The sequence below is a fragment of the Salvelinus alpinus genome, chromosome 27 (assembly GCF_045679555.1).
Source record: "Salvelinus alpinus chromosome 27, SLU_Salpinus.1, whole genome shotgun sequence".
NCBI lineage: Eukaryota > Metazoa > Chordata > Actinopteri > Salmoniformes > Salmonidae > Salvelinus > Salvelinus alpinus.
Genome location: NC_092112.1, coordinates 39,130,477 through 39,155,128, shown reverse-complemented (window position 1 = coordinate 39,155,128; position 24,652 = coordinate 39,130,477). Strand labels below are relative to the sequence as shown.

At 42.7% G+C, this 24,652-nt stretch overlaps 1 protein-coding gene across 4 annotated transcripts; it reads right to left on the bottom strand.

The window, feature by feature from the left end:
- Positions 1 to 376: 376 nt before the first annotated feature.
- Positions 377 to 24,296, bottom strand: LOC139556535 (BTB/POZ domain-containing protein 9-like). Of its 4 annotated transcripts, none has more exons than XM_071370592.1 (11): positions 23,936 to 24,296; positions 22,720 to 22,938; positions 20,013 to 20,376; positions 19,500 to 19,767; positions 19,102 to 19,321; positions 16,489 to 16,608; positions 16,267 to 16,376; positions 15,908 to 16,097; positions 15,671 to 15,778; positions 15,483 to 15,561; positions 377 to 2,418 (listed from the first exon to the last, which is right to left on the bottom strand). In XM_071370592.1, exons 2-11 carry the CDS (start codon positions 22,905 to 22,907, stop codon positions 2,218 to 2,220), a joined length of 1,848 nt encoding a protein of 615 aa, XP_071226693.1. In that variant the 5' UTR covers positions 22,908 to 22,938; positions 23,936 to 24,296; the 3' UTR covers positions 377 to 2,217. The 4 variants fall into 4 exon arrangements, with proteins under 4 accessions (XP_071226693.1, XP_071226695.1, XP_071226694.1 ...); XM_071370594.1 differs by lacking the exon at positions 23,936 to 24,296 and adding an exon at positions 23,637 to 23,836; XM_071370593.1 differs by lacking the exon at positions 23,936 to 24,296 and adding an exon at positions 23,425 to 23,627.
- Positions 24,297 to 24,652: the final 356 nt, after the last annotated feature.

Genomic DNA, 24,652 nt, shown 5'->3' with positions numbered 1-24,652 from the left:
ACCAAAACGCGATAATGAATACGTCCCAACCCATTGGTCTTTTTGGGACAAACCAAAACATGAATCAGCTGTGAAGCAGGAGGATCACAAAATATATTTCACGTCAGAGTAGCCATTTGCACAACACATATTATTCGAAGTCACTTAGCTATCTAAATATATGGATCAAACATATTGCTCAGCGAAAATGTGCAATTGGAGTGCTTGAAGCATGAACGACAAGCATTCTTGAGATAAAATTGGTTTGCAATCTATCGTCTCGTCCTTCCATATAGAGTTTAAAATCGTTCACAGTATTAATTGGTAAAGTTACAGTGGTGTAAAACATGTCAAATACATACTGACTTACATGGGTCTTCATGACACACAAGTTGAACATGTTTTGTTCCACATCTTTAATACAGTATTGTTTAAAAGCTTGATTGCCAGCTGGTAGGGTATCATGAGGATGGATGAACAAGGGTGCATTTAAAACCTGTATTAATCAGCAATGTAAAAAAAACAAACATTTGGTCTTTCAAGTTTGATGAGGGTGCTAACAATAAGTACTGCAAAATGAGTCAGACAACATTTAATGCCGTTTCCTGCAGCCACTGCCTGCAATAAAATGTACATTTATTGGCCCACTAACATTTGCCATAAGCAGAGATCACCAGTCTGAAGAAGCCTTTGGCACTCACTAATGCAAAACCTACTTGACTTTACAAATCAATCAATATTTTTTGAACACTAAGAGGTTGAGAGACTTTTCTGCTGAATCTCTATAAACATCTACAAAAGAGACCTCTCTGAAAATAAATCCCAACGTATGTTAAATGGCAGTGATATAGAAAAACGGATAAAAGTATAGTACAGTAATGATATTGTACTAAGATGGTACAAGAAACAAATTGCAATCAAAACTATTCAGGAAAGAGAATGGAAAATATATAGATATGAGAAGGGTAATCTGCTTTCTACTTAATTTACTTTAAGTCAATGTTCAGCCCTCATGCAATAGCAGCAATGTGAAAGTATCTAAAGGATTGCTCAAATCTACTTGAAAGCTTGTAAAATAACAAAGGAGATCAAAGGAAATATGAAAAAGAAGAGAGCAATATTAAGAGCCAAAAAACAAAGAGGGAAGAGGTGAGGGATAATAGGATGCACAGCACTGAGAAATAAACAGTAGAGCCAACACAAAACTTAACAAATCAAACCACACAAACAAAATCATTGACAATATATGTTGTATATTCCCGTGTGGCTCAGTTGGTAGAGCATGGCGCTTGCAACGCCAGGGTTGTGGGTTCATTCCCCACGGGGGGACCAGGATGAATATGTATGAACTTTCCAATTTGTAAGTCGCTCTGGATAAGAGCGTCTGCTAAATGACTTAAATGTAAATGTAAATGTATATACATATCATATCTACATTTAGCAGTAAGCACAAGCAGCAATTAAAGTTGTCCTCAAAAAGGTGAGGACAACAATAAAATGACAAAACAAATCCATAGACAGAAATAGCTATTACCAGCACTGCACATTTCCCCAGTGCTTAGTAGACCTAGGTAACATCTTTCTTACAGTAAATATGGGGAACAATAAAGTGCCAAATATCAGCTGTTCATAGATTCTCCCAGCCTCCGATTTCCACAAAGTGCTGATGAATTTAACAAACATTGAAGTGCTGCTCAGCCAAGACCGCAATATTAGTCTTTAAGTCCAAATGTTCACTGGGGGGGGGGGGGGGTGGGGTGAATCAAATTCATTTTCCAGATATAAACCTTCAGCATAGGTGAATATGACCATGTTCACCTATGATTTTTCATTTTCAACATGAGTAGAAAATCCTTGATAGCGGTATTGCATTGGTTAATCTTTGGATGAGCAGTACTGATTGCACCTCCACTGGCTGGATAGCACCTGGCCCGACTAGGCTTTGAAGCGTGCCAACTGAGTACCCTGAAACCGGCAGCAAATGTGGGCTAATACCTCTACAGGAAATGTATGGACCAATTTACTCCATAGCCTTTTTTCCACCATTGTCTATCATTTCAGACAGGGAGGACTGTATGAGCACCCTAAAAACCTGAAATTGATGTAAGATTCTGTTAACGTTAGAGGCTTATTTTTGTTATCAAAATGGATTGTATGGTGAGCAGCATTTTAGCAGTGCATCTTGTGTGATAGATAAAGGTTGTGCAAAATTGTTTTCTTGGGGGTTTTCCTTTTCTCTCAGAGGTGGGGTTGTGAGGAAGTGGAGGATGAGGATGAGGAGGGCTGGGAGGGGAGAAGGCTGTGGGTGCGGGATGGCTGCATGGGTCTAGGGTTCTGGGATGTGGAACTGGACTCAAACGGTGATGCCTGCCCAAGACTGCCGTCTTTCACCTCCGTGTCCAACTGGGTCGGACACTCAAAGTGGACACAATGGAACACCTGAAAGAGAGAAACAGGGAATGAGGAACGAATATACAACATTTCCCCCATGATTTGGTTGCATCATGTGTTCCCCTGCACCGTCACGCAATAGAAAAACATATGTAATTAACAAAGAATTAAAGTGCTTTATTAAGAAGTGAGATGGTATTCAGAAATATTTTATTTCCTCTAACTGTTTGTGATTAAAAATATGCACAACCAAATCCAGTGATAGTCATGAATATTGGGTTGACAATTAGACTATTGTCATTATATTTTACTGTTAAAATAGGGCTCCAGAGATCTTCAGATGTTTAGAGATCTTTATGTGCACTAATATAATAGGCACATTTATTTAGGGCTAATTTCCCACCCGAGTAAGTGGTGATCTAGTTTGCTAGATCACTAACTCTAATTATAAACTGGGTGGTTTGAGCCATGAATGCTGATTGGCTGAAAGCCGTCGTATATCAGACCGTATACCACGGGTATGACAAAATATTTATTTTTACTGCTCTAATTACATTGGTAACCAGTTTATAATATTAGCAAATAGCCGTGGTATATTGGCCATACACCAAACGCCCTCAGGCCTTATTGCTTAAATATAATACCCACTGCTAGTAGCCATGTATTAATCTAACAGTAAATGAAATGTCCTTCAAAACTTTACAGGCGTAGCCTACCAATGAGGCCTATGCAATCGCAATGGCCAATGCGCATTTCACGCACACTATCTCAAAGCCATATCAAATATCTTGGTTGTAAAATAGTTGCTATTAAGCTCAATATGGAGAGTTGAGAATGTTTTTATTATACCAACAGAAAGCTGAGAACCACCTGTCCCTTTAAAATCGGTGATATTAGTATTACACAGGACAGCTGTGTTTTCCCCACAATTGGATTTTGAAATGCTTCAAGATGTCCACCCTTGCTCCTGTACTCAAGAAAGTGAAGGTAACTGAAATAAATGACTATCGCCCCGTAGCACTCACTTCTGTCATCATGAAGTGCTTTGAGAGTGCTTTGAGAGTTAACCATCATATCACCTCCACCTTACCAGACATCCTAGACCCACTACAATTTGCACACACCCCAACAGATCCATGGGTGAACCAATCACCATCACACTGCCCTATCCCATCTGGACAAGAAGAATACCTATGTAAGAATGCAGTTCATCGACGATAGCGCAGTCTTCAACACCACAGTACCCTCCAAGCTCATCACTAAGCTCAGGGCACTAGGTCTGAACCCCACCCTGTGCAACTGGGTCCTGGACTTCCTGACTGGCTCACCCCTGTTGGTGAAGGTAGGCAACAACACCTCCACTACGCTGATCCTCAACAAGGGGGCCCCACAAAGGTGCGTGCTCATCCCCCTCTTGTACTCCCTGTTCAGCCATGAGAACGTGACCAAGCATGTCTCCAACTCAATTTTCAAGTTTGCAGACGACAACAGTGGTAGGCCTGATTACCAACAACGACGAGACAGCTTACAGGGAAGAGGTGAGGGCCCTGGCAGATTGGTGCCAGGCAAATAACCTCTCCCTCAACATCAACAAAATGAAAGAGCTGATCGTTCACTTCCGGAGACAGCAGAGAGAGCACACCCCCATCCACATCAAAGTGGCAGCAGTAGAGGGTGAAAAGCTTTGTTCCTCCGAGTGCACATCACTGACAACCTAAAATGTTCCAACATACAGTGTGGTGAAGAAGGCGTAACAGCACCTCTTCAACCTCAGGAGGTTGAATAAATTTGGTTTGGGAGCATTCTGTTGGGTTGTATCACCGACTGGCATGGCAATTGCACCGTCCGCAACTGCAGGGCTCTCCAGAGGGTGGTGAGGTCAACCTAACACAACACATTGTTAATCCAAAATGCGTAGCAGTCAAACTTGTGTTTGTCTTGTCCCGTCCCGTGTTAACTAGTCTGTAAATAGTCTGGTTTTCCTTTTTTTCATATATATTTTAATCTCAATTTCCATCTACTAAACATACTTTCCTGCAACCAGCCTCACCCAATGTGGTACGGATCTGCTATTTTTTATACCTTATAACTGGAACCTCAATCAGAAACTAACCAGCAAACTAGCTACTAGTCATTGTTTGCCACTGCTAGCGACTAGCCAGCTTTAGCTCGGACAATTACCTGCCAATCTGCACAGCACGATATCAACCGAGAGCATAACGGACTGGTTTTCTCCACTACATCACCGGATTCCTGCTGCAAGCTCTGGACCATTACACCGGATCATCGCAGCTAACTAGCTGCAACCGAGTGGCTACTGTTGGCTAACGCCTCTGTCCCAAAGCAAGCACCAGTTAGCCCTAAGCTAGCCTCGAGCAAGGCCCATCTCCCGGCAAGTCGACAGAGTTTACAAGCTAATTCTTGGTCTACAAATACCTCTTTTGCCAATTGGCCTGGACCCTTTATTGTTGACACGGAGCCCCGCCGATCCATCATGACTGGTCTGCCGACGTAATCGTCCGAGATGGTTTCAACAGGCTTCTCTGTTGCGATGTCGCCGAAGACCCATCTGCTAGCCCCAGCCCGCTAGCTTTCTGAACGCCGTGTCTCCCGCTCGCCTAGCGTAGTAGCGAATACCGAACGGCTCCCTGACTCACCTATTGCTGCTCATTGGACCCTATGATCACTCGGCTACACAGCTGATGCCTGCTGGTCTGTTCATTAACACTGTACCTCATTTTGTTTATCCGTCAGCCCCAGCCTCGAACTCAGGTCCGGTGTGTACCCATCCGACCCTCTCTGCCCATTCATCGCCATTTACCCGTTGATGTCTTAGCGCTCCCGACTAACACCTGTGATTGCTTTATGCCCATCTCCAATGTCAATATACCTTGTCTACTGCTGTTTCAGTTAGTTTCAGTTTTAGTTCATTGTAGAGCCCCCAGTCCATGCCTGAAAAGCTCTTTTGTCCAACCCCCCCATGCATGCGGAGACCTTACCTGGTTTAACTGGTGCCTCCAGACATACAACCTCTCTCATCGCCACTCAACGCCTAGGTTTACCTCCACTGTACTTGCATCCTACCATACCCTTGTCTGTACATTATGCCCTGAATCTATTCTACCACGCCCAGAAATCTGCTCCTTTTATTCTCTGTTCCCAACGCACTAGACGACCAGTTCTTATAGCCTTTAGCTGTACCCTCATCCTACTCCTCCTCTGTTACTTTGATGTAGAGGTTAACCCAGGCCCTGTAGCCCTCAGTTCTACACCTATTACCCAGGCGCTCTCACTTGTTGACTTCTGTAACTGTAAAAATGTCTTGGTTTCATGCATGTTAACATCAGAAGCCTCCTCCCTAAGTTTGTTTTGTTCACTGCTTTAGCACACTCTACCAACCCTGATGTCCTAGCCTTGTCTGAATCCTGGCTTAGGAAGACCACCAAAAATTCTGAAATCTCCATCCCCATTAAGATAGAACTGCCAAAGGGGGCGGAGTTGCAATATACTGCAGAGATAGCCTGCAGAGTCCTGGCTTACTATCCAGGTCTGTGCCTAAACAGTTCGAGCTTATACTTTTAAAAATCCACCTTTCCAGAAATAAGTCTCTCAACATTGCCACTTGTTATAGACCCCCCCCAGCTGTGCCCTGGACACCATATGTGAATTGATTTCCCCCCATCTATCTTCAGAGCCACTGCAGTCTATCACAGTGCCATCCGTTTTGTCACCAAAGCCCCATATACCAACCACCACCGCGACCTGTATGCTCTCGTCAGCTGGCCCTCGCTACATATTCGTCGCCAGACCCACTGGCTCCAGGTCATCTATATATCTCACTGGTCATCCCCAAAGCCAACACCTCCTTTGGCCGCCTTACCGATCTCTGCAGCTGTACACAGCCCATCTGTAAATAGCCCATCCAATCTACCTACCTCACCCCCATATTGTATTTATTTGCACACCAGTATTTCTACTTGCACATCATTTTCACATCTATCATTCCAGGGTTAACTTGCTAAATTGTAATTACTTTGCTACTATGGCCTATTTATTGCCTTACCTCCTCACGCCATTTAGATACACTTTACATAGACTTTTTCTATTGTTATTGACTGTACGTTTGTTTATTCCATGTGTAACTCTGTTGTTGTTTGTGTCGCACTGCTTTGCTTTATCTTGGCCAGGTCGCATATGTAAATGAGAACTTGTTCTCAACTGGCCTACCTAGTTTAATAAAGGTTAATTTTATTTTTAAATAGAAATGGTGAAAATGTGTGGGCAGAACTGGAAAAAAAACATGTGCGAGCACAGAGGCCTACAAACCTGACTCAGTTACACCAGCTCTGTCAGGAGGAATGGGCCAAAATTCACCCAACTTATTGTGGGAAGCTTGTGGAAGGCTACCCGAAACGTTTGACCCAAGTTAAACAATTTAAAAGCATTGCTACAAAATATTAATTGAGTGTATGTAAACTTCTGACCCACTGGGAATGTGATGAAAGAAATAAAAGCTGAAATAAATCATTCTCTCTACTGTTATTCTGACATTTCACATTCTTAAAATAAAGTGGTGATCCTAACTGACCTAAGACAGGGAATTTTTACTAGGATTAAATGTCAGGAATTGTGAAAAACTGAGCTTAAATGTATTTGGCTATGGTGTATGTAAACTTCCGACTTCAACTATACATATGAATTGAGTAAAACCATATGTAAATATAATTTCAATGACCAGTGTTCAATGACTATGTACATAGGGCAGCAGTCTCTTTGGTACAGGGTAGAGTAACAGGTGGTAGTTGGCAAGTAACAGTGACTAAGTTCAGGGCAGGGTACTGGGCGGAGGCTGGCTGGTGGTGGCTTTTTAACAGACTGATGGCGATAGAAGCTGTTTTTCAGTCTCTCGGTCCCAGCTTTGATGCACCTGTACGGTCTCTACCTTCTAAATATTAGTAGGGTGAACAGGCCGTGGCTGAGGTCCTTGATGATCTTCTTGGCCTTCCTGTGACACCGGGTGCTGTAGATGTCCTGGATGGCAGGCAGTTTTTATTTTGTTTCACCTTTATTTAACCAGGTAGGCCAGTTGAGAACAAGTTCTCATTTACAACTGCGACCTGGCCAAGTTAAAGCAAAGCAGTGCGACAAAACAACACAGAGTTACACATGGGAAAGACAAACGTAGTCAATAACACAATAGAAAAATCAATATACAGTGTGTGTAAATGTAGAAAGATTAGGGCGGTAAGGCAATAAATAGGCCATAGGGGCGAAATAATTACAATTTAGCATTAAAACTGGAGTGAGATGTGCAGATGATAATTACAATTTAGCATTAAAACTGGAGTGAGATGTGCAAGTAGAGATACTGTGGTGCAAAAGAGCAAAAAAAATAAATAAAAAATAATAATAATAATATGGGGATGAGGTAGTTGGGTGGGCTATTTACAAATGGGCTGTGTACAGCTGCAGCGATCGGTAAGCTGCTCAGATAGCGGTTGCTTAAAGTTAGTGAGGGAGATATAAGTCTCCAACTTCAGCGATTTTTGCAATTTATTCCAGTCATTGGCAGCAGATAACTGGAAGGAAAGGCAGCCAAAGCAGGTGTTGGCTTTGGGGATGATCAGTGAAAAATATCTGCTGGTACGGGTGGGTGTTGCATCTCAACCCCCCCCCTCTCACGCTCTTTCCTTGTGTTCATTTTATCTCCTCTGGGTGGATGAATGATAATTTTATCATTTATTTTTCTAAAAGACACAAAGGACATAGTCTTTTTTATTTCTTATCTCAGTGAGCTGAGATAAGGCGGGCCTTTACCTAGCAAAGACTTATAGATGACCTTGAGCCAGTGGGTTTGGCAACGAATATGAAGCGAGGGCCAGCCAACGAAAGCATACAGGTCGCAGTGGTGAGAAGTACATGGGGCTTTAGTGACAAAACGAATGGCACTGTGATAGACTACATCCAATTTGCTGAGTAGAGTGTTGGAGGCTATTTTGTAAATGACATCGCCAAAGTCAAGAATCGGTAGGATAGTCAGTTTTATGAGGGTATGTTTAGCAGCATGAGTGAAGGAGGCTTTGTTGCGAAATAGGACGCCGATTCTAGATTGGAGATGCTTAATGTGAATCTGGAATGAGAGTTTACAGTCTAACCAGACACCTAGGACTTTGTAGTTGTCCACATATTATAAGTCAGAACCGTCCAGAGTAGTGATGCTAGTCAGAGGGGCGGGTGTGGGCAGCGATCGGTTGAAGACATGCATTTAGTTTTACTAGCATTTAAAAGAGCAGTTGGAGGCCACGGAAGGAGTGTTGTATGGCATTGAAGCTTGTTTGGAGGTTTGTTAACACCGTGTCCAAAAGAGGGCCAGATGTATACAGAATGGTGTTATCTGCGTAGAGGTGGATCAGAGAATCACCAGCAGCAAGAGCGACATCATTGATATATACAGAGAAAATAGTCGGCCCGAGAATTGAACCCTGTGGCATAGACTGCCAGAGATCTGGACAACATGCCCTCCGATTTGACACACTGAACTCTTTCTGAGAAGTAGTTGGTGAACCAGGCGAGGCAGTCATTTGAGAAACCAAGGCCAATGAGTCTGCCGATAAGAATGCGGTGATTGACAGAGTCAAAAGCCTTGGCCAGGTCGATGAAGACGGCTGCACAGTATTGTCTTTTATCTATGGCGGTTATGATATCGTTTAGGACCTTGAGCATGGCTGAGGTGCACCCTTGACCAGCTCTGAAACCAGATTGCATAGCGGAGAAGGTACTGTGGGATTCGAAATGGTCGGTGATCTGTTTGTTAACTTGGCTTTCGAAGACTTTAGAAAGGCAGGGCAGAATGTATATAGGTCTGTAACAGTTTGGGTCTAGAGTGTCATCCTCCTTTGAAGAGGGGGATGACCGCAGCAGCTTTCCAATCTTTAGGGATCTCAGACGATACGAAAGACCAGGCTAGTAATGGCAGTTGCAACAATGGCAGCGGATAATTTTTGAGAGAAAGGGTCCATATTGTCTATCCCAGCAGATTTGTAGGGGTCCAGATTTTGCAGCTCTTTCAGAACATCAGCTATCTTGTTTTGGGTGAAGGAGAAGCGGAAGGGGGCTTGGGCAGGTTGCTGCGGGGGGTGCAGAGCTGTTGGCCGGGGTAGGGGTAGCCAGGTGGAAAGCATGGCCGGCCGTAGAAAAATGCTTATTGAAATTCTCAATTATCGTATATTTATCGGTGTTGACAGTGTTTCCTAGTCTCAGTGCACTGGGCAGCTGGGAGGAGGTGCTCTTATTCTCCATGGACTTTACAATGTCCCAAAACTTTTTGGAGTTAGAACTACAGGATGCAAATTTCTGTTTCAAAAAGCTAGCCTTTGCTTTCCTAACTGACTGTGTGTATTGGTTCCTGACTTCCCTGAAAAGTTGCATATCGCTGGGACAATTCGATGCTAGTGCAGTCTGCCACAGGATGTTTTTGTGCTGGTCGAGGGCAGTCAGGAATGGAGTGAACCAAGGGCTATATCTGTTCATATTTCTACATTTTTGAAAGGGGCATGCTTATTTAAGATGGTGAGGAAATTACTTTTAAAGAGCAACCAGGCATCCTCTACTGACGGGATGAGGTCAAAATCCTTCCAGGATACCCGGGCCAGGTTGATTAGAAATTTCGGCTTGCAGAAGTGTTTTTGGGAGCGTTTGACAGTGATGAGGAGTGGTCGTTTGACCGCAGACCCATAACGGATTCAGGCAATGAGGCAGTGATCGCTGAAATCCTGATTGAAAACAGCATAGGTGTATTTGGAGGGCAAGTTGGTTAGGATAATATCTATGAGGGTGCCCATGTTTACAGATTTAGGGTTGTACCTGGTGGGTTCCTTGATAATTTGTGTGAGTTTGAGGGCATCTAGCTTAGATTGTAGACCTGCCGGGGTGTTAAGCATATCCTAGTTTAGGTCACCTAACAGAACGAACTCTGAAGATAGATGGGGGGCAATCAATTCACATATGGTGTCCAGGGCACAGCTGGGAGCTGAGGCGGGTCTATAACAGGCGGCAAGAGTGAGAGACTTATTTCTGGAGAGAATAATTTTAAAATTAGAAGCTCCAACTGTTTGGGCATAGACCTGGAAAGTATGACAGAACTTTGCAGGCTAACTCCTCCCCCTTTGGCAGTTCTATCTTGATGAAAAATGTTGTAGTTGGGGACGGAAATCTCAGAATTTTTGGTGGCCTTCTTAACTTATGAGCAGGTGGGACGGTAGCGTCCAAATCAACCATTAATCTACCATTAATAATATGTATATCCTAGCTTCTGGGCCTGAGTAACAGGCAGTTTACTTTGAGCACGCTTTTCATCCGGAGGTGAAAATACTGCCTCCTACCCAAGAGAGGTTAATTTAGGATTCAGACACAGCAACATCAGGGTTGGCGAAGTGTGCTAAAGCAGTGAGTAAAACAAACTTCTGGAGGAGGCTTCTGATGTTAACATGCATGAAACCAAGGCTTTTGCGGTTACAGAAGTCAAATGAGAGCGCCTGGGGACACGCAGGGCCTGGGTTAACCTCCACATCACCCGAGGAATAGAGGAGGAGTAGGATGAGGGTACGGCTAAAGGCTACCAATTTGTAAGTCGCTCTGGATAAGAGCGTCTGCTAAATGACTTAAATGTAAATGTAAATGTATCAAAACTGGTCGTCTAGTGTGTTGGGGACAGAGAATAAAAGGAGAAGAATTCTGGGCGTGATAGGATAAATTCAGGGCATAACGTACAGACAGGGGCATGGTAGGGTGCGGGTACAGTAGAGGTAAACCTAGGCATCTCTGGACGCACTAGTTATGCTGGGTGAGGTCACCGCTTGTGTGGGAGGTGGGACAAAAGAGGTATCTGAGGCATGCTGAGTAGGACTAGGGGCTCCGCAGTGAACTAAAACAATGATAACTATCCTAAACAACAGTATACAAGGCATATTGACATTAGAGAGAGACATAAAGCAAAGTATAAAACAATCACAGGTGCTGATTGGGAGAGCTAACTAAGACAACGGGTAAGACAACAGGTAAAATAGTGATGAATGGGCAGAGAGGGTCAGTTAACTGTACACAGGGCCTGAGTTTGAGGCTGGGGCCGACAGATAAACAAACAAAATGGAGTACCGTTATTAATGAACTGTCCAGCAGGCATCAGCTATGTAGCCAAGTGATCATAGTGTCCAGTGAACAGCAATAGATGAAACAGGGAAGCCGCTAGGTAGTCGTTACTACGCTAGCAAGCGGGAGACACGGCATTCAAAAAAAGTTAGCTGGCCGGGGAAAGTAGACGCGTCTGCTCCGACGTCCGGCAATGGCCGGTTGAGGGCACAGCGGATGGAATTACGTCGGCAGATCAGTCGTGATGGAACAGCAGGGTTCCGTGTTGACAAAGGGTCCAGACCAGTTGGCAAAATAGGTATTGTATCTGGAGTAATTTCGTTTGCTAGCCGGGAGATGCACCTGGCTCGCGGCTAACTGGTGCTAGCTTTGGAACAATGGCATTAGCCACTATAGCCACTCGGTAGCAGCGATGATCCGATGCAAAGGTCCAGAGCTTACTGAAAGAATCCGGTGGTGTAGAGGATTCTAGTCGTGTTAGTGAAGAGCCCGGGAGGCATCAGCTGTGTAGCCGAGTGATCATAGGGTCCACTGAGCAGGCCGGGAGATGGGCCTTGCTCAAGGCTGGCGTCTTGGGCTGGGCCACTCGGTGGCAGCTAGCTAGCTGCGATGATCTGGAATAAATGGTCCAGGGCTTACGGCGGAATCCGGTGTTGTCGTGGAGAAAAACAGTCCGATATGCTCAGAGTTGATAACGAGCTGTGCAGACTGGCAAGTATTATCCAGGCTAAAAACGGCTGGTGTCTGTGCTAAAAGGTAAAGGCCGCTAGCAGTGGTTGACAATGACTAAATAGCTAGTAGCCACTTAGCTGGTTAGCTGCTGATGGCTAGCTTCTGATGGAGGTTCAGGCTATAAGATCTAAAAATAGCAGATGCGTATCACATTGGGTGAGGCGGGTTGCCGGAAGGTATATTTAATGTAAAATAAATGGAAAAAGAGATTGAAAATATATTGAAATATATACAAAATAGACAAAAAAGAAGACATGTACACGGGAAAATGACAAACAACGTCTGCACTGCTACGCCATCTTGGAACAAATGGATTGGGGTCAGGGATATAGGATTTAGTTCAGGGCTTTGTGACTCCAATACCTTGACTTTGTCGTCCTTAAGCCATTTTGGTCGGAACTTTGGATGTATGCTTGGGGTCATTGTCCATTTGGAAGACCCATTTGCGACAAAGCATTAACTTCCTGACTGATGTCTTGAGATGTTGCTTCAATATATCCACATAATTTTCCTTCCTCACGATGCCATCTATTTTGTGAAGTGCACCAGTCCCTCCTGCAACAAAGCACCCCCACAACATGATGCTGCCACCCCCATGCTTCACAGTCGGGATGGTGTTCTTCGGTTGGCAAGCCTCCCCTTTTTTCCTCCAAATAATGGTCATTATGGCCAAACAGTTCTATTTTTGTTTCATCAGACCAAAGGACATTTCTCCAAAAAGTATGATCCTTGTCCCCATGTGCAGTTGCAAACCGTAGTCTGGCTTTTTTTTAATGGCGGTTTTGGAGCAGTGGCTTCTTCCTTGCTGAGCGGCCTTTCAGGTTATGTCGATATAGGACTTGTTTTACTGTGGATATAGATACTTTTGTACCCGTTTCCTCCAGCATGTTCACAAGGTCCTTTGCTGTTGTTCTGGGATTCCTTTGCACTTTTCGCACCAAAGTACGTTCATCTCTAGGAGACAGAACGCATCTCTGAGTGGTATGACGGCTGTGTGGTCCCATGGTGTTTATACTTGCGTACTATTGTTTGTACAGATGAACGTGGTACCTTCAGGCGTTTGGAAATTGCTCCCAAGGATGAACCAGACTTGTGGTCTACAATTTTATTTTGAGGTCTTGGCTGATTTATTTAGATTTTCCCATGATGTCAAGCAAAGAGGCACTTAGTTTGACGGCAGGCCTTGAAATACATCCACAGGTACACCTCCAATTGACTCAAATGTTGTCAATTAGCCTATCAGAAGCTTCTAAAGCCATGACATGATTTTCTAGAATTTTCCCAGTCAACTTAGTGTATGTAAACTTCTGAGCCACTGGAATTGTGACACAGTGAATTATAAGTGAAATAATCTGTCTGTAAACAATTGTTGGAAAAATTACTTGGGTCATGCAAGTAGATGTCCAAACTGACTTGCCAAAACTATAGTTTGTTAACAAGAAATTTGTGGAGTGGTTGAAAAACGAGTTTTAATGACTCCAACCTAATGTATGTAAACTTCTGACTTCAACTGTATTCTAGTCAAGGCTCATCCTATATAACTACTGCTGTACACACATTTTCTATTCATATACTGTCCATACACACCATCATATACAGTGGCTTCAGAAAGTATTCAGACTCCTTGACTTTTTCAACATTTTGTTACGTTACCGACTTATTCTAAAATGGATTTAAATAAAAATAACTCAATCTACATACAATACCCCATAATGATGAAGCAAAAACAGGTTTTTAGAAATGTTTCCAAATTGAAATATTAAAACCAGAAATACCTTATTTACATAAGAATTCAGACCCTTTGCTATGAGACTTGAAATTGAGCTCAGGTGCATCCTGTTTTCATTGATCATCTATGAGATGTTTCTAGAACTTGATTGGACGTGATTTGGAAAGGCACACACCTGTCTATATAAGGTCCAACAGTTGACAGTGCATGTCAGAGCAAAAACAAAGCCATGAGGTTGAAGGAATTGTCCGAAACAGGATTGTGTCGAGGCATAGATCTGGGGAAGGGTAGCAAAAAATGTTGGCAGCATTGAAGGTCCCCAAGAACAAAGTGGCCTCCATCATTCTTAAATGGAAAAAAGTTTGGAACCTCCGAAACTCTTCCTAAAGTGGCTGCTCGGCCAAACTGAGCAATCGGAGGAAAAGGGCCTTGGTCAGGGAGGTGACCAAGAATCCGATGGTCACTCTGACAGAGCTCTAGAGTTCCTCTGTGGAGATGGGAGAACCTTCCAGAAGGAGAACCATCTCCACGGCACTCCACCAATCAGGCCTTTATGGTAGAGTGACCAGACAGAAGTCACTCCTCAGTAAAAGGCACATGACAGCCCGCTTGGAGTTTGCCAAGAGGAACCTAAAGACTCTCAGACTATGAGAAACAAGATTCTCTGGTCTGATGAAACCAAGACAGAACTCTTTGGCCTGAATGCCAAGCATTCTCTTTGGCCTGAATGCCAAGTCTGAAGGAAACCTGGCATCATCCCTATGGTGAAGCATGGTGGTGGCAGCATCATGCTGTGGGGATGTTTTTCAGCGGCAGGGACTGGGAGACTAGTCACGATCGAGGCAAAGGTGAACGGAGCAAAGTACAGAGAGATCCTTGATGAAAACCTGCTCCAGAGCACTCAAGACCTCAGACTGGGGCAAAGGTTCACCTTCCAACAAGACAATGACCCTAAGCACACAGCCAAAACAATGTAGGAGTGCCTTCGGGACAAGTCTCTGAATGTCCTTGATTGTCCCAGCCAGAGCCCGGACCAGATCGAACATTTCTGGAGAGACCTGAAAATAGCTGTGCAGCAACGCTCCCCATTCAACCTGACAGAGCTTGAGAGTATCTGCAGAGAAAATTGTGAGAAACTCCCCATATACGGGTGTGCCAAGCTTGTAGCGTCATACCCAAGAAGATTCCAAGCTGTAATCGCTGCCAAAGGTGCTTCAACAAAGTACTGAGAAAAGGGTCTGAATTCTTATGTAAAAAATACATTTTAGAATAAGGCTGTAACCTAACAAAATGTGAAAAAATCAAGGGGTCTGAATACTTTCCGAAGGCACTGTACATATCTATATTCCAGATATATTCTGGATGCGACCAATACAACATTTTACTTACACAGCCAAGTCAAAGGGTTGCAAAATGTGACTAAATGGTTGCAGTATGGAGCCCTGTAAATGCAAAAATCCAGACAAATATTTTTTTAATTACGGTGTATGCGCAATCCTCTCACCTCATTTGCAGTGTTGTTAGTTCCCACGATGCGAATAAAAGAGGCAGGCTGCTTGTCGAATTTGAGTGTCTGCCATGATCTGTTGAAGAAAAACAAAACTTAAAAGATCTCAGATGGACAGTATTATACAAAGATAATCTGAAAAGAGTATGGGAAAGGGAGCCTTGAAGACAGACTGGGAGTCTTACCGACATGGCACCTTGGTGCGGTCCACCACCTTTGTCCACTGCTGCTGATTGGTGGAGACCTCAATGTAGTAACTGTAGGATCGCTCATCACAGTCCCACAGTAGCAGTCTGTCCAGATAGAAATAGAAAATAAATAGAAAATAACTAAATCATTTGCATAAAAAAATGTATCAAATGTGCAGACAGATACAAAACCTACAAGACTCAACATGAGTGAACACACACACCCACCCCTACCTTAAGGAGCCAATAGTGTAGGGTTGAGCCAGTTGAATGACAATGGCCCCAGAGCCCAGCTGGTGACAGGTGTAGCCCGAGTCCCAGTCATAGTTGCGCGTGTCCCCGTTGAGCAGAGCGTTTCTGCTCCGACTAACCCCCTCGATGACACTGGAACAGGCCGCGATGGTAGCCACATTCTCATTAGGGACTGCATATATGAAGGATGAAAAAAAGCAGAGGCAAAAAAGCAGTAGAAGAGAGAGGATTGGGAATAAAGAAGAGGATTGGAGAGAGTAGTAAGATGTTTATGTTGATCCGACCTGGCATCTTAAGAATCAAATGTAACACTAGTATAACGATTGATATTCCTGCCTTACCGAGAATACCTTTTTCCAGAGTGAAGGAGCGGTGTGTGAACATGCACTCGAAAGCCACCAGGTGGAAGACCTTGTTGACCGTGTTGTGCGTCCCCACAATGCGCACATACCTGGGACACAAGGGAACAAATAAAAATCACACCCACTGTTGTAGAACCAAAAGTCAAAATTGGTGCCAACCATAGGAAACCACAGGCAGAGATGCAATGGGTGAGGTTTTACCTGGCCACACGTGGTGTAAAGAAGAGGTTCTGCCAAGAGCGACACAGGTACTTGGAATGGTCCACAACACGCACCCAATCCAGCTCATCCATGGATACTTCAATATAGTAGGAGTAAGACCTACACAAAAGCAGATATGGATCATACAAAACCCAGTTACCAAAGCATAGCTGATGAGTATCTCTATTATCAGCATGATAGTAACATTACTGCAATGTATACAGTACCAGTCAAAAGTTCAGACACACCTACTCATTCAAGGTTTTTCTTTATTTTTACTATTTTCTACATTGTACGATAATAGTGAAGAGATCAAAACTATGAAATAACACATATGGAATCATGTAGTAACCAAAAAAGGGTTAAACAAATCACATTTTTTTAACCGGAATTCTCCGGTTGGAACATTATTGATGATTTATGTTAAAAACATCCTAAAGATTGATTCTATACATCGTTTGACATGTTTCTGCGGACTGTAACGGAACTTTTTGACTTTTCGTCCGCACCTAGTGATCGCGCGTCATGAATTTTGATTACTGGGCTAAACGCGCTAACAAAAAGGAGGTATTTGGACATAAATTATGGACTTCATCGAACAAAACAAACATTTATTGTGGAACTGGGACTCCTGGGAGTGGTAAGTGAATATTTATAATGCTATTTCTGGCTTCTGTTGACTACACACCATGGCGGATATCTGTTTGGGTTGTGTTGGTCTCTGAGCGCTGTACTCAGATTATTGCATGGTGTGCTTTTTCCGTAAAGCCTTTTCACGTTTGGATGAAAAGCGTGCCCAGAGTAAACTGCCTGCTACTCAGGCCCAGATGCTAGGATATGCATATTATTAGTAGATTTGGATAGAAAACACCCTGAATAATGTCTGTGAGTATAACAGAACTCATATGGCAGGCAAAAACCTGAGAAAAAATCCAACCAGGAAGTGGGAAATCTGAGGTTGGTCGTTTTTCAACTCATTCCCTATTGAAGATACAGTGGGATATTGGTCATGTTGCAATTCCTAAGGCTTCCACTAGATGTCAGTCTTTACGTGACGCTCGTTCACGTTGCTTTTCTGAAGACAAAGGAATTCTCAGGTTGGAACATTATTGATGATTTATGTTAAAAACATCCTAAAGATTGATTCTATACTTCGTTTGACATGTTTCTACGGACTGTAATATGACTTTGTCTGAACTTTTGCCTGGACCTGCCCGCGCGGCGTGAGTGTAGATTGTGTACTGAACGCGCGAACAAGGAGGAATTTGGACATAAATGATGGACTTTATGGAACAAATCAAACATTTATTGTGGAACTGGGATTCCTGGGAGTGCATTCTGATGAAGATCATCAAAGGTAAGTGAATATTTATAATGCTATTTCTGACTTATGTTGACTCCAACATGGCGGATATCTCTTTGGGTTGATTTGTCATCTGAGCGCCGTACTCAGATTATTGCATGGTTTGCTTTTTCCGTAAAGTTTAGAAATCTGACACAGCAGTTGCATTAAGGAGAAGTATATCTTTAAATCTGTGAATAACACTTGTATCTTTTATCAATGTTTATTATGAGTATTTCTGTGATTTGATGTGGCTCATGGGATGTTTTGGGGGCAAAGCCAAATGTAAACTGAGGTTGATGGAACAAAACATACATGTATTGTGTAACATGTTGTCCCGGGAGTGTCATCTGATGAAGAATATCAAAGGTTAGTGATTAATTTTATCAATATTTCTGCTTTTTGTGACTCCTCTCTTTGGTTGGAAAATCGCTGTATGCTTTCTGTGACTAGTTGCTGACCTAACATAATGATATGTTCTGCTTTCGCCGAAAAGCTTTTTTTGAAATCGTACACTGTTGTTGGATTAACGAGAATTGTATATTTAAATTGGTGTCTAATACTTGTATGTTTAAGAAAATTGAATTATGAGATTTCTGTTGATTGAATTTGGTGCCCTGCAATTTCATTGGCTGTTGGCGAGCAGTCCTAGACAGGTTAAAGTAATGATGGACTCATTTCTCTTTGATTATTTGAGCTGTTCTTGCCATAATATGGACTTGGTCTTTCACCAAATGGTGCACAATTGAAAACACATTGAGGAAAGAAATTCCACAAATTAACTTAACAAGGCACACATGTTAATTGAAATGCATTCCAGGTGACTACCTCATGAAGCTGGTTGAGAGAATGCCAAGAGTGTGCAAAGCTGTCAAGGCAAAGGGTGGCTACTTCGAAGAAACTCAAATATAAAATATATTTTGATTTGTTTAACACTTTTTTGGCTACTACATGATTCCATATGCGTTATTTCATAGGTTTGATGATTATTCTACAATGTAGAAAATAGCAAAAATAAAGAAAAACCGTTGAATGAGTAGGTGTGTCCAAACTTCACTGGTACTGTATATAAAAACATTGCTCATCAGTTGAGCAAAACCTTCAGAGAGGAATGAATGTGTGTTTGATAGCCTACAATGCAGTTAGACTTAGCAGAATCACTGATTGGCATATCACCTTGCATCCCAAAAAATTACTCATTATGTGATCAAGATTAGCGATCGTGCCTTGCTTAAACTGATACCTTAAAACATGCTGGATGTCACACTCACCGGCTGTCCCGGTCCCAGAGCAGGATGCGGATGTGGTTGATGATAGAGGCCTGGCCCAGTTTGATCTGAAGGCCAGCGCGGCCGTCCTCCTCTATGGGGTGTCTGGAGAAGCCGTGGTCCAGGTCGTAGTTCTGGGTGTCTCCGTCCAGCAGCGCTGACTTCAGCTCTCCCTTCACCACCTGGGCCCCGTACTTCATGGTGGCAATGTTCTCCTCTGGGACTGTAAGACACAAAGGCATCACATTGAATACATAATATTAAATACATATCTCACACACACACGGAATACAAAGAGACACATACAGAATTCAAACGCAAACAGAATACACAGACTCCCATTGACAATTTAAGCTATTAGTTGCCGACTACTAGAACAGCACCGGAAGCCATAGACTCACTGAGCATGCCGCGGTAGTTGAGGTCCATGTCGCGACTCTCTGAGCGGGTCTTGATGGCGTCCAGCAGGTCGTCTGGGTTGAGCAGTCCCGAGGGACGCACCACGTTTAGCATCTCCGTCAGGCTCATGAGCGGCAGCCGCACAGCTGCCATTACTTCCTGCGTGGCGCTTCCCTCGCCGTTCTGCCGGCTCCAATGACACAGCGCCTGGAAGATCTCCTTCTCGCTCGCTGCAAATGAGTCCCTCCGTAATACGGTCAGCAGAGCAGTCTGCACAGAGAGAGACAGGATAAAAAGATATTCAGTTAATACTACTTCTATCAAAATGGATTCAGTCATATTTACTGGATCTGGGTCTTGTTCATTAGGGCACACAATGAAAATCTTTTGAAAACATTTAGCAAAAAAAATAAAAAATGAATTTCTTATTAGTCCAGGTAGTTCCCTTCCTGTTTTGGTCCATCTTCTTCCATGTTTGTTGCCTAATGAACAAGACCCCGCCTACTCTCACTCACCTTGGACAATGTGAGGAAGCCGTCTGAGGCCAGGACCTCTGGGGCGCGACGGTCCATGTAGGCGCAGCACGCTGCACTGAGTGCACTCAGACAGTACATGCTGGCCACGTCAAACACCAAACACACATTGTGCGTATGCAGGATGGTGCGCAGGAACTCTGAGGTGGAGTCCTCTAGTGGCTGGAGGCCATAGCGGTGGGCCAGACCCAGGAAGTCCAGCAGCACCTCCTCGCGGGCTGAGCTGAGGCTAGCCCGGCCCGTGTAAAGGTAGTTGAGGAGCATGGAGAAGGCCTCGGCTCGCGTCTCCTCCAGGGTCACCTCCGACTGCGGCTGGGACTCCTTCATCCCGCCATATAGCAGAGCTCTGGGGAAAAGGATTACACATCTCATAGACTGTTACCTAGTCCTAGCTACTCCTTTTAGTGTGCTCATATGAAGTATGTTAAGATTCTGAAATACAAATGTTCACAATTTATTCAAGATTAAAAATATGAATATCTAAAATGTCTAAAAATAAGCTAACTCAAAAATGGTAGTTGAGATATTTATAATGTTGAATAAATTAGTGTCAACATTTGTATTTTAGAATCTAGACTAGAGGTTGACAGATTATGATTTTTCAACGCCGATACCGATTATTGGAGGACCAAAAAAAGCAGATACTGATTAATCGGACGATTTTTATTTATTTGTAATAATTACAACAATATTGCATGAACACTTATTTTTACTTAATATAATACATAAATAAAAATCTATTTAGTCTCAAATAAATAATGAAACATGTTCAATTTGGTTTAAATAATGCAAAAACAGTGTTGGAGAAGAAAGTAAAAGTGCAATATGTGCCATGTAAAAAAGCTAACGATTAAGTTCTTTGCTCAGAACATGAGAACATATGAAAGCTGGTGGTTCCTTTTAACATGAGTCTTCAATATTCCCAGTTAAGAAGTTTTAGGTTGTAGTTATTATAGGACTATTTCTCTCTATACCACACGTATTTCATATACCTTTGACTATTGGATGTTCTTATAGGCACTACAGTATTGCCAGCCTAATCTCTGGAGTTGATAGGCTTGAAGTCATAAACAGCGCTGTGCTTCAAGCATTGCGAAGAAATGCTGGCAAACACAGGAAAGTGCTATTTGAATGAATACTTACGAGCCTGCTGCTGCCTACCACCACTCAGTCAGACTGCTCTATTAAATATCAAATCATAGACTTAATTATAATACACACAGAAATACGAGCCTTAGGTCATTAATATGTTCAAATCGGGAAACAAAACGTTTATTCTTATAGTGAAATACGGAACCGTTCCGTATTTTATTGAACGGGTGGCATCCATAAGTCTAAATATTGCTGTTACATTGCACAACCTTCAAAGTTATGTCATAATTATGTAAAATTCTGGCAAATTAATTACGGTCTTTGTTAGGAAGAAATGGTCTTCACACAGTTCGCAACGAGCCAGGCGGCCCAAACTGCTGCATATTGTTTGCATATGCCGTATCAGGGAGAGACAGTTCCCTTTTGGAGTGAGGGGGCCAGCCACTGGTCTTTACAATGAAAACTGTTGACACAGCAGTAACTGTCTGCTATATTTTATAGATATCTTTCATACAAATCTTAACCTTTGTGAACTGTTCCCTAAGATCTGTGATTTGTCATGCAAGTTGAGAGGGGTGTATCTTGGCTATAAAATATCTTTCTACTTTTCTGTAGTCACTTTTTAATGGTTCATTAGAGATAGCGCATCATTGAAAGTCAAAAAAGGCTATTGCAAAGCTTATTATTATTAAAGATGTAGTTTAAGTATAACTCTGACTGGTGTGTAGTTTGTAACTCTCCTCATTTGGTAAAGCAGAAATATGACACCACAATATACCCTGACTGCTTGCACAGAACGCAAGAGAAGTACCACAATTTCCCTAGATAATATTGCCTGCTAACATGAATTTCTTTTAATTAACTAAATATGCAGGTTTAAAAATATATACTTGTGTATTGATTTTAAGAAAGGCATTGATGTTTATGGGTAGGTATATTTGTGCAACGACAGTGCTTTTTCGCGAATGTGCTTGTGAAATCGTCACCCATTTGGCGAAGTAGGCTGTGATTCGATGATAAATTAACAGGCACCACATTGATTACTTGCAACGCAGGACAAGCTAGTTAAACTAGTAATATCATCAATCATGTGTAGTTAACTAGTGGTTATGTTAAGATAGTTTTTTATAAGATAAGTTTAATGCTAGCTAGCAACTTACCTTGGTTCCTTGCTGCACTCGCGTAACAGGTGGTCAGCCTGCCACGCAGTCTCCTCGTGGAGTGCAATGTAATCAGCGTCCAAAAATGCTGATTACCGATTGTTATGAAAACTTGAAATCGGCCCTAATAAATCGGCCGACCTCTAATCTAGACATACTCTATATGTTAGAGCACCCGATAAAGAGTAGATTGACATCAAGATGTTGTCTGTATCATATATGGTTCACCGATCATAAGGTCTTACAGGAGGCATGTATAGGTCTAAAATGGGTGTAAAATGGCCACTTGCATCATGATTTTCTAAAAAATGGTTTGTGATACAAATGTAAAAAGCATGTCAAACAATCCTTCCTCCCAGTCCCTATGTGAAAATTGCCAGAACAATCTGAGATCTGAGATACCCAAAATATTTTACAACCACCCAAAACAGGTGTACCTGAAGTAGTGACAGCGTGCTGCCAAGATGACCCTATGGGCCGGAAAGCGTTTCTCCTCCACAATGAAGGTGACATCACTGTACTCTTCACCTGGAACCAAAGCACCCAGCTGCTCGGAGAGTAGATGGATGTGGTCAATCTCTGACACTGAGGCCAGTGGACGCAAAGGATGGCTGTTGTTACTCATTGTGGTTAGACTTGGGGCGTCTCAATAACATCTGACAGAAGAGAAGACAAGCTGGTTAATTGGTGTCATTGAAACTGGCAACGCACACACTGTCTCAAGTATCTAGCTACAGTAGCTAACTTTTGATAACTGTAGACCTTGAACAGCCCTGTTCAATGAAGGTCCTGGAGGGCGGAAACACTTCTGGTTTTCATACTCTACTTCTAATAATGTACTAGTTCAGACCTGGGACACCAGGTGAGTGCAATAAACTAAAAGGAAGGTAGAAACAAAAACCAGAAGTGTTTCGGCCCTGGCTCCAGGACTGGAATTGAACAGCCCCGCTGTAGACGGAGCTAGCGGATAACAGTTAGATAGCGTGGGTAACAATGACATTATGTATTTGTTATAATAGGTAGACAACTTGAAATACAGGAATCATCTAACTAGCTAATAAATCAAAAATGTGAAACTATTCAGCGTAGCTAGCAATATCAGCCACTGAGGCAAAGATTTGTATAACTAAACCAAGCCATACCACAGCCTGTCGTTTCAAATGGGAACAAATTAGTAATAGTGGACAGAACAAGTAAGGTGGGCAGAGCCATGCACGAGCTAGCGAGATCTTATTGGCGCGTTCGAGATACTATTTGCATATTTCCGTTAGGGAGCGCCTACTCTGCGAAGGGCGTGTGTGCAATAACTTAATTCGCCTTTGCAATCTTGTTTAACGACGCAATTATTTTTTACTTTGGCAAATGGTCAAGTCTACAAAACGTAGTCCACTCTGTTCGTAACAAATTCTAGTTTTGGGAACAGAAAAATGTATTGAGATCAAATGTTTCATCGATTAGTAATTAGCAGAATGTCGGGCAAAATCCATCTTGTTCCATCTTCTTCCACTGTGCTTCCCCTCACTACCATAACGCTAAGCGGTTGCTTCACATGTATACATCCGGTGAAATATCTGTCTCATTGTTATATCTGTCCTACTGATCTGTGATGCGGTCAACTGATACAGCAGCTTGGGTTTCACCCGTGTGACATACCTGCACAATAAGCATATCCACTTGGTTCTCCCTTCCACGAAGCCTCTTCCTTGACGTTATTTTCCCCTTTATTCAATCAAATGACAGTATTGAAAATTTCGTCATGAATAATTGCTATCAGTACTAAAAAAACGCTACCATCGCAAACACAACTAAGTAGAGTAACAACCCGGATGTTGTTAGGGTGGGGAAAACGACACTGTTCCATGAAACAATAGCGCCCCTTGTGTATGGACAAATAGTGTAAATGCAGGTGGTAGATGTGATTCACGAGAAAATGATCACTTAATTAACAACAATGTAAATTCCTGTAAATCTGAACAGTTTGTGATTGCGGCCCGCAATTCGGGTTGTTTCTGCATATGGACGTTCTTGAATCTACAAGAACTCCCCCCTCGAGCATTCCATTGGTTCCTGCATGAACGCCTCCTCTTCGAGCATACCATTGGTTCCTGCATGAATGCCCCCCTCAAGTATGCCATCTCAATTTTTTACAGTATATTATGCGCCATCTTCATGCATGTGTGAAACCAGTTACCAAAGGTTTTTTATAACTAACCCAGCTCATCTCTGAAGTTACTGTCTTGGTGATACTTTTGATATTCTCGATTTCCTCTCATTGTCTAAGGGGTGGCACTAGTTATCAAAGCCAAACAGTCAAAATTGGCAATATGGTAAAAATTCATTAACACAAGCATTTGCTTTTTGGACTTAATT

Bases quoted from the DNA above. Each gene is read 5' to 3' on its own strand.
- LOC139556535 (XM_071370592.1), bottom strand. From the start codon at position 22,907: ATGAGTAACAACAGCCATCCTTTGCGTCCACTGGCCTCAGTGTCAGAG. The intron at 16,098-16,266 runs GTAAGGCAGGAA...TCATATATGCAG, and splicing joins TCTGGAAAAAGGTATTCTCG to TCCCTAATGAGAATGTGGCT. The intron at 15,779-15,907 runs GTAGGGGTGGGT...CTATCTGGACAG, and splicing joins TACACTATTGGCTCCTTAAG to ACTGCTACTGTGGGACTGTG.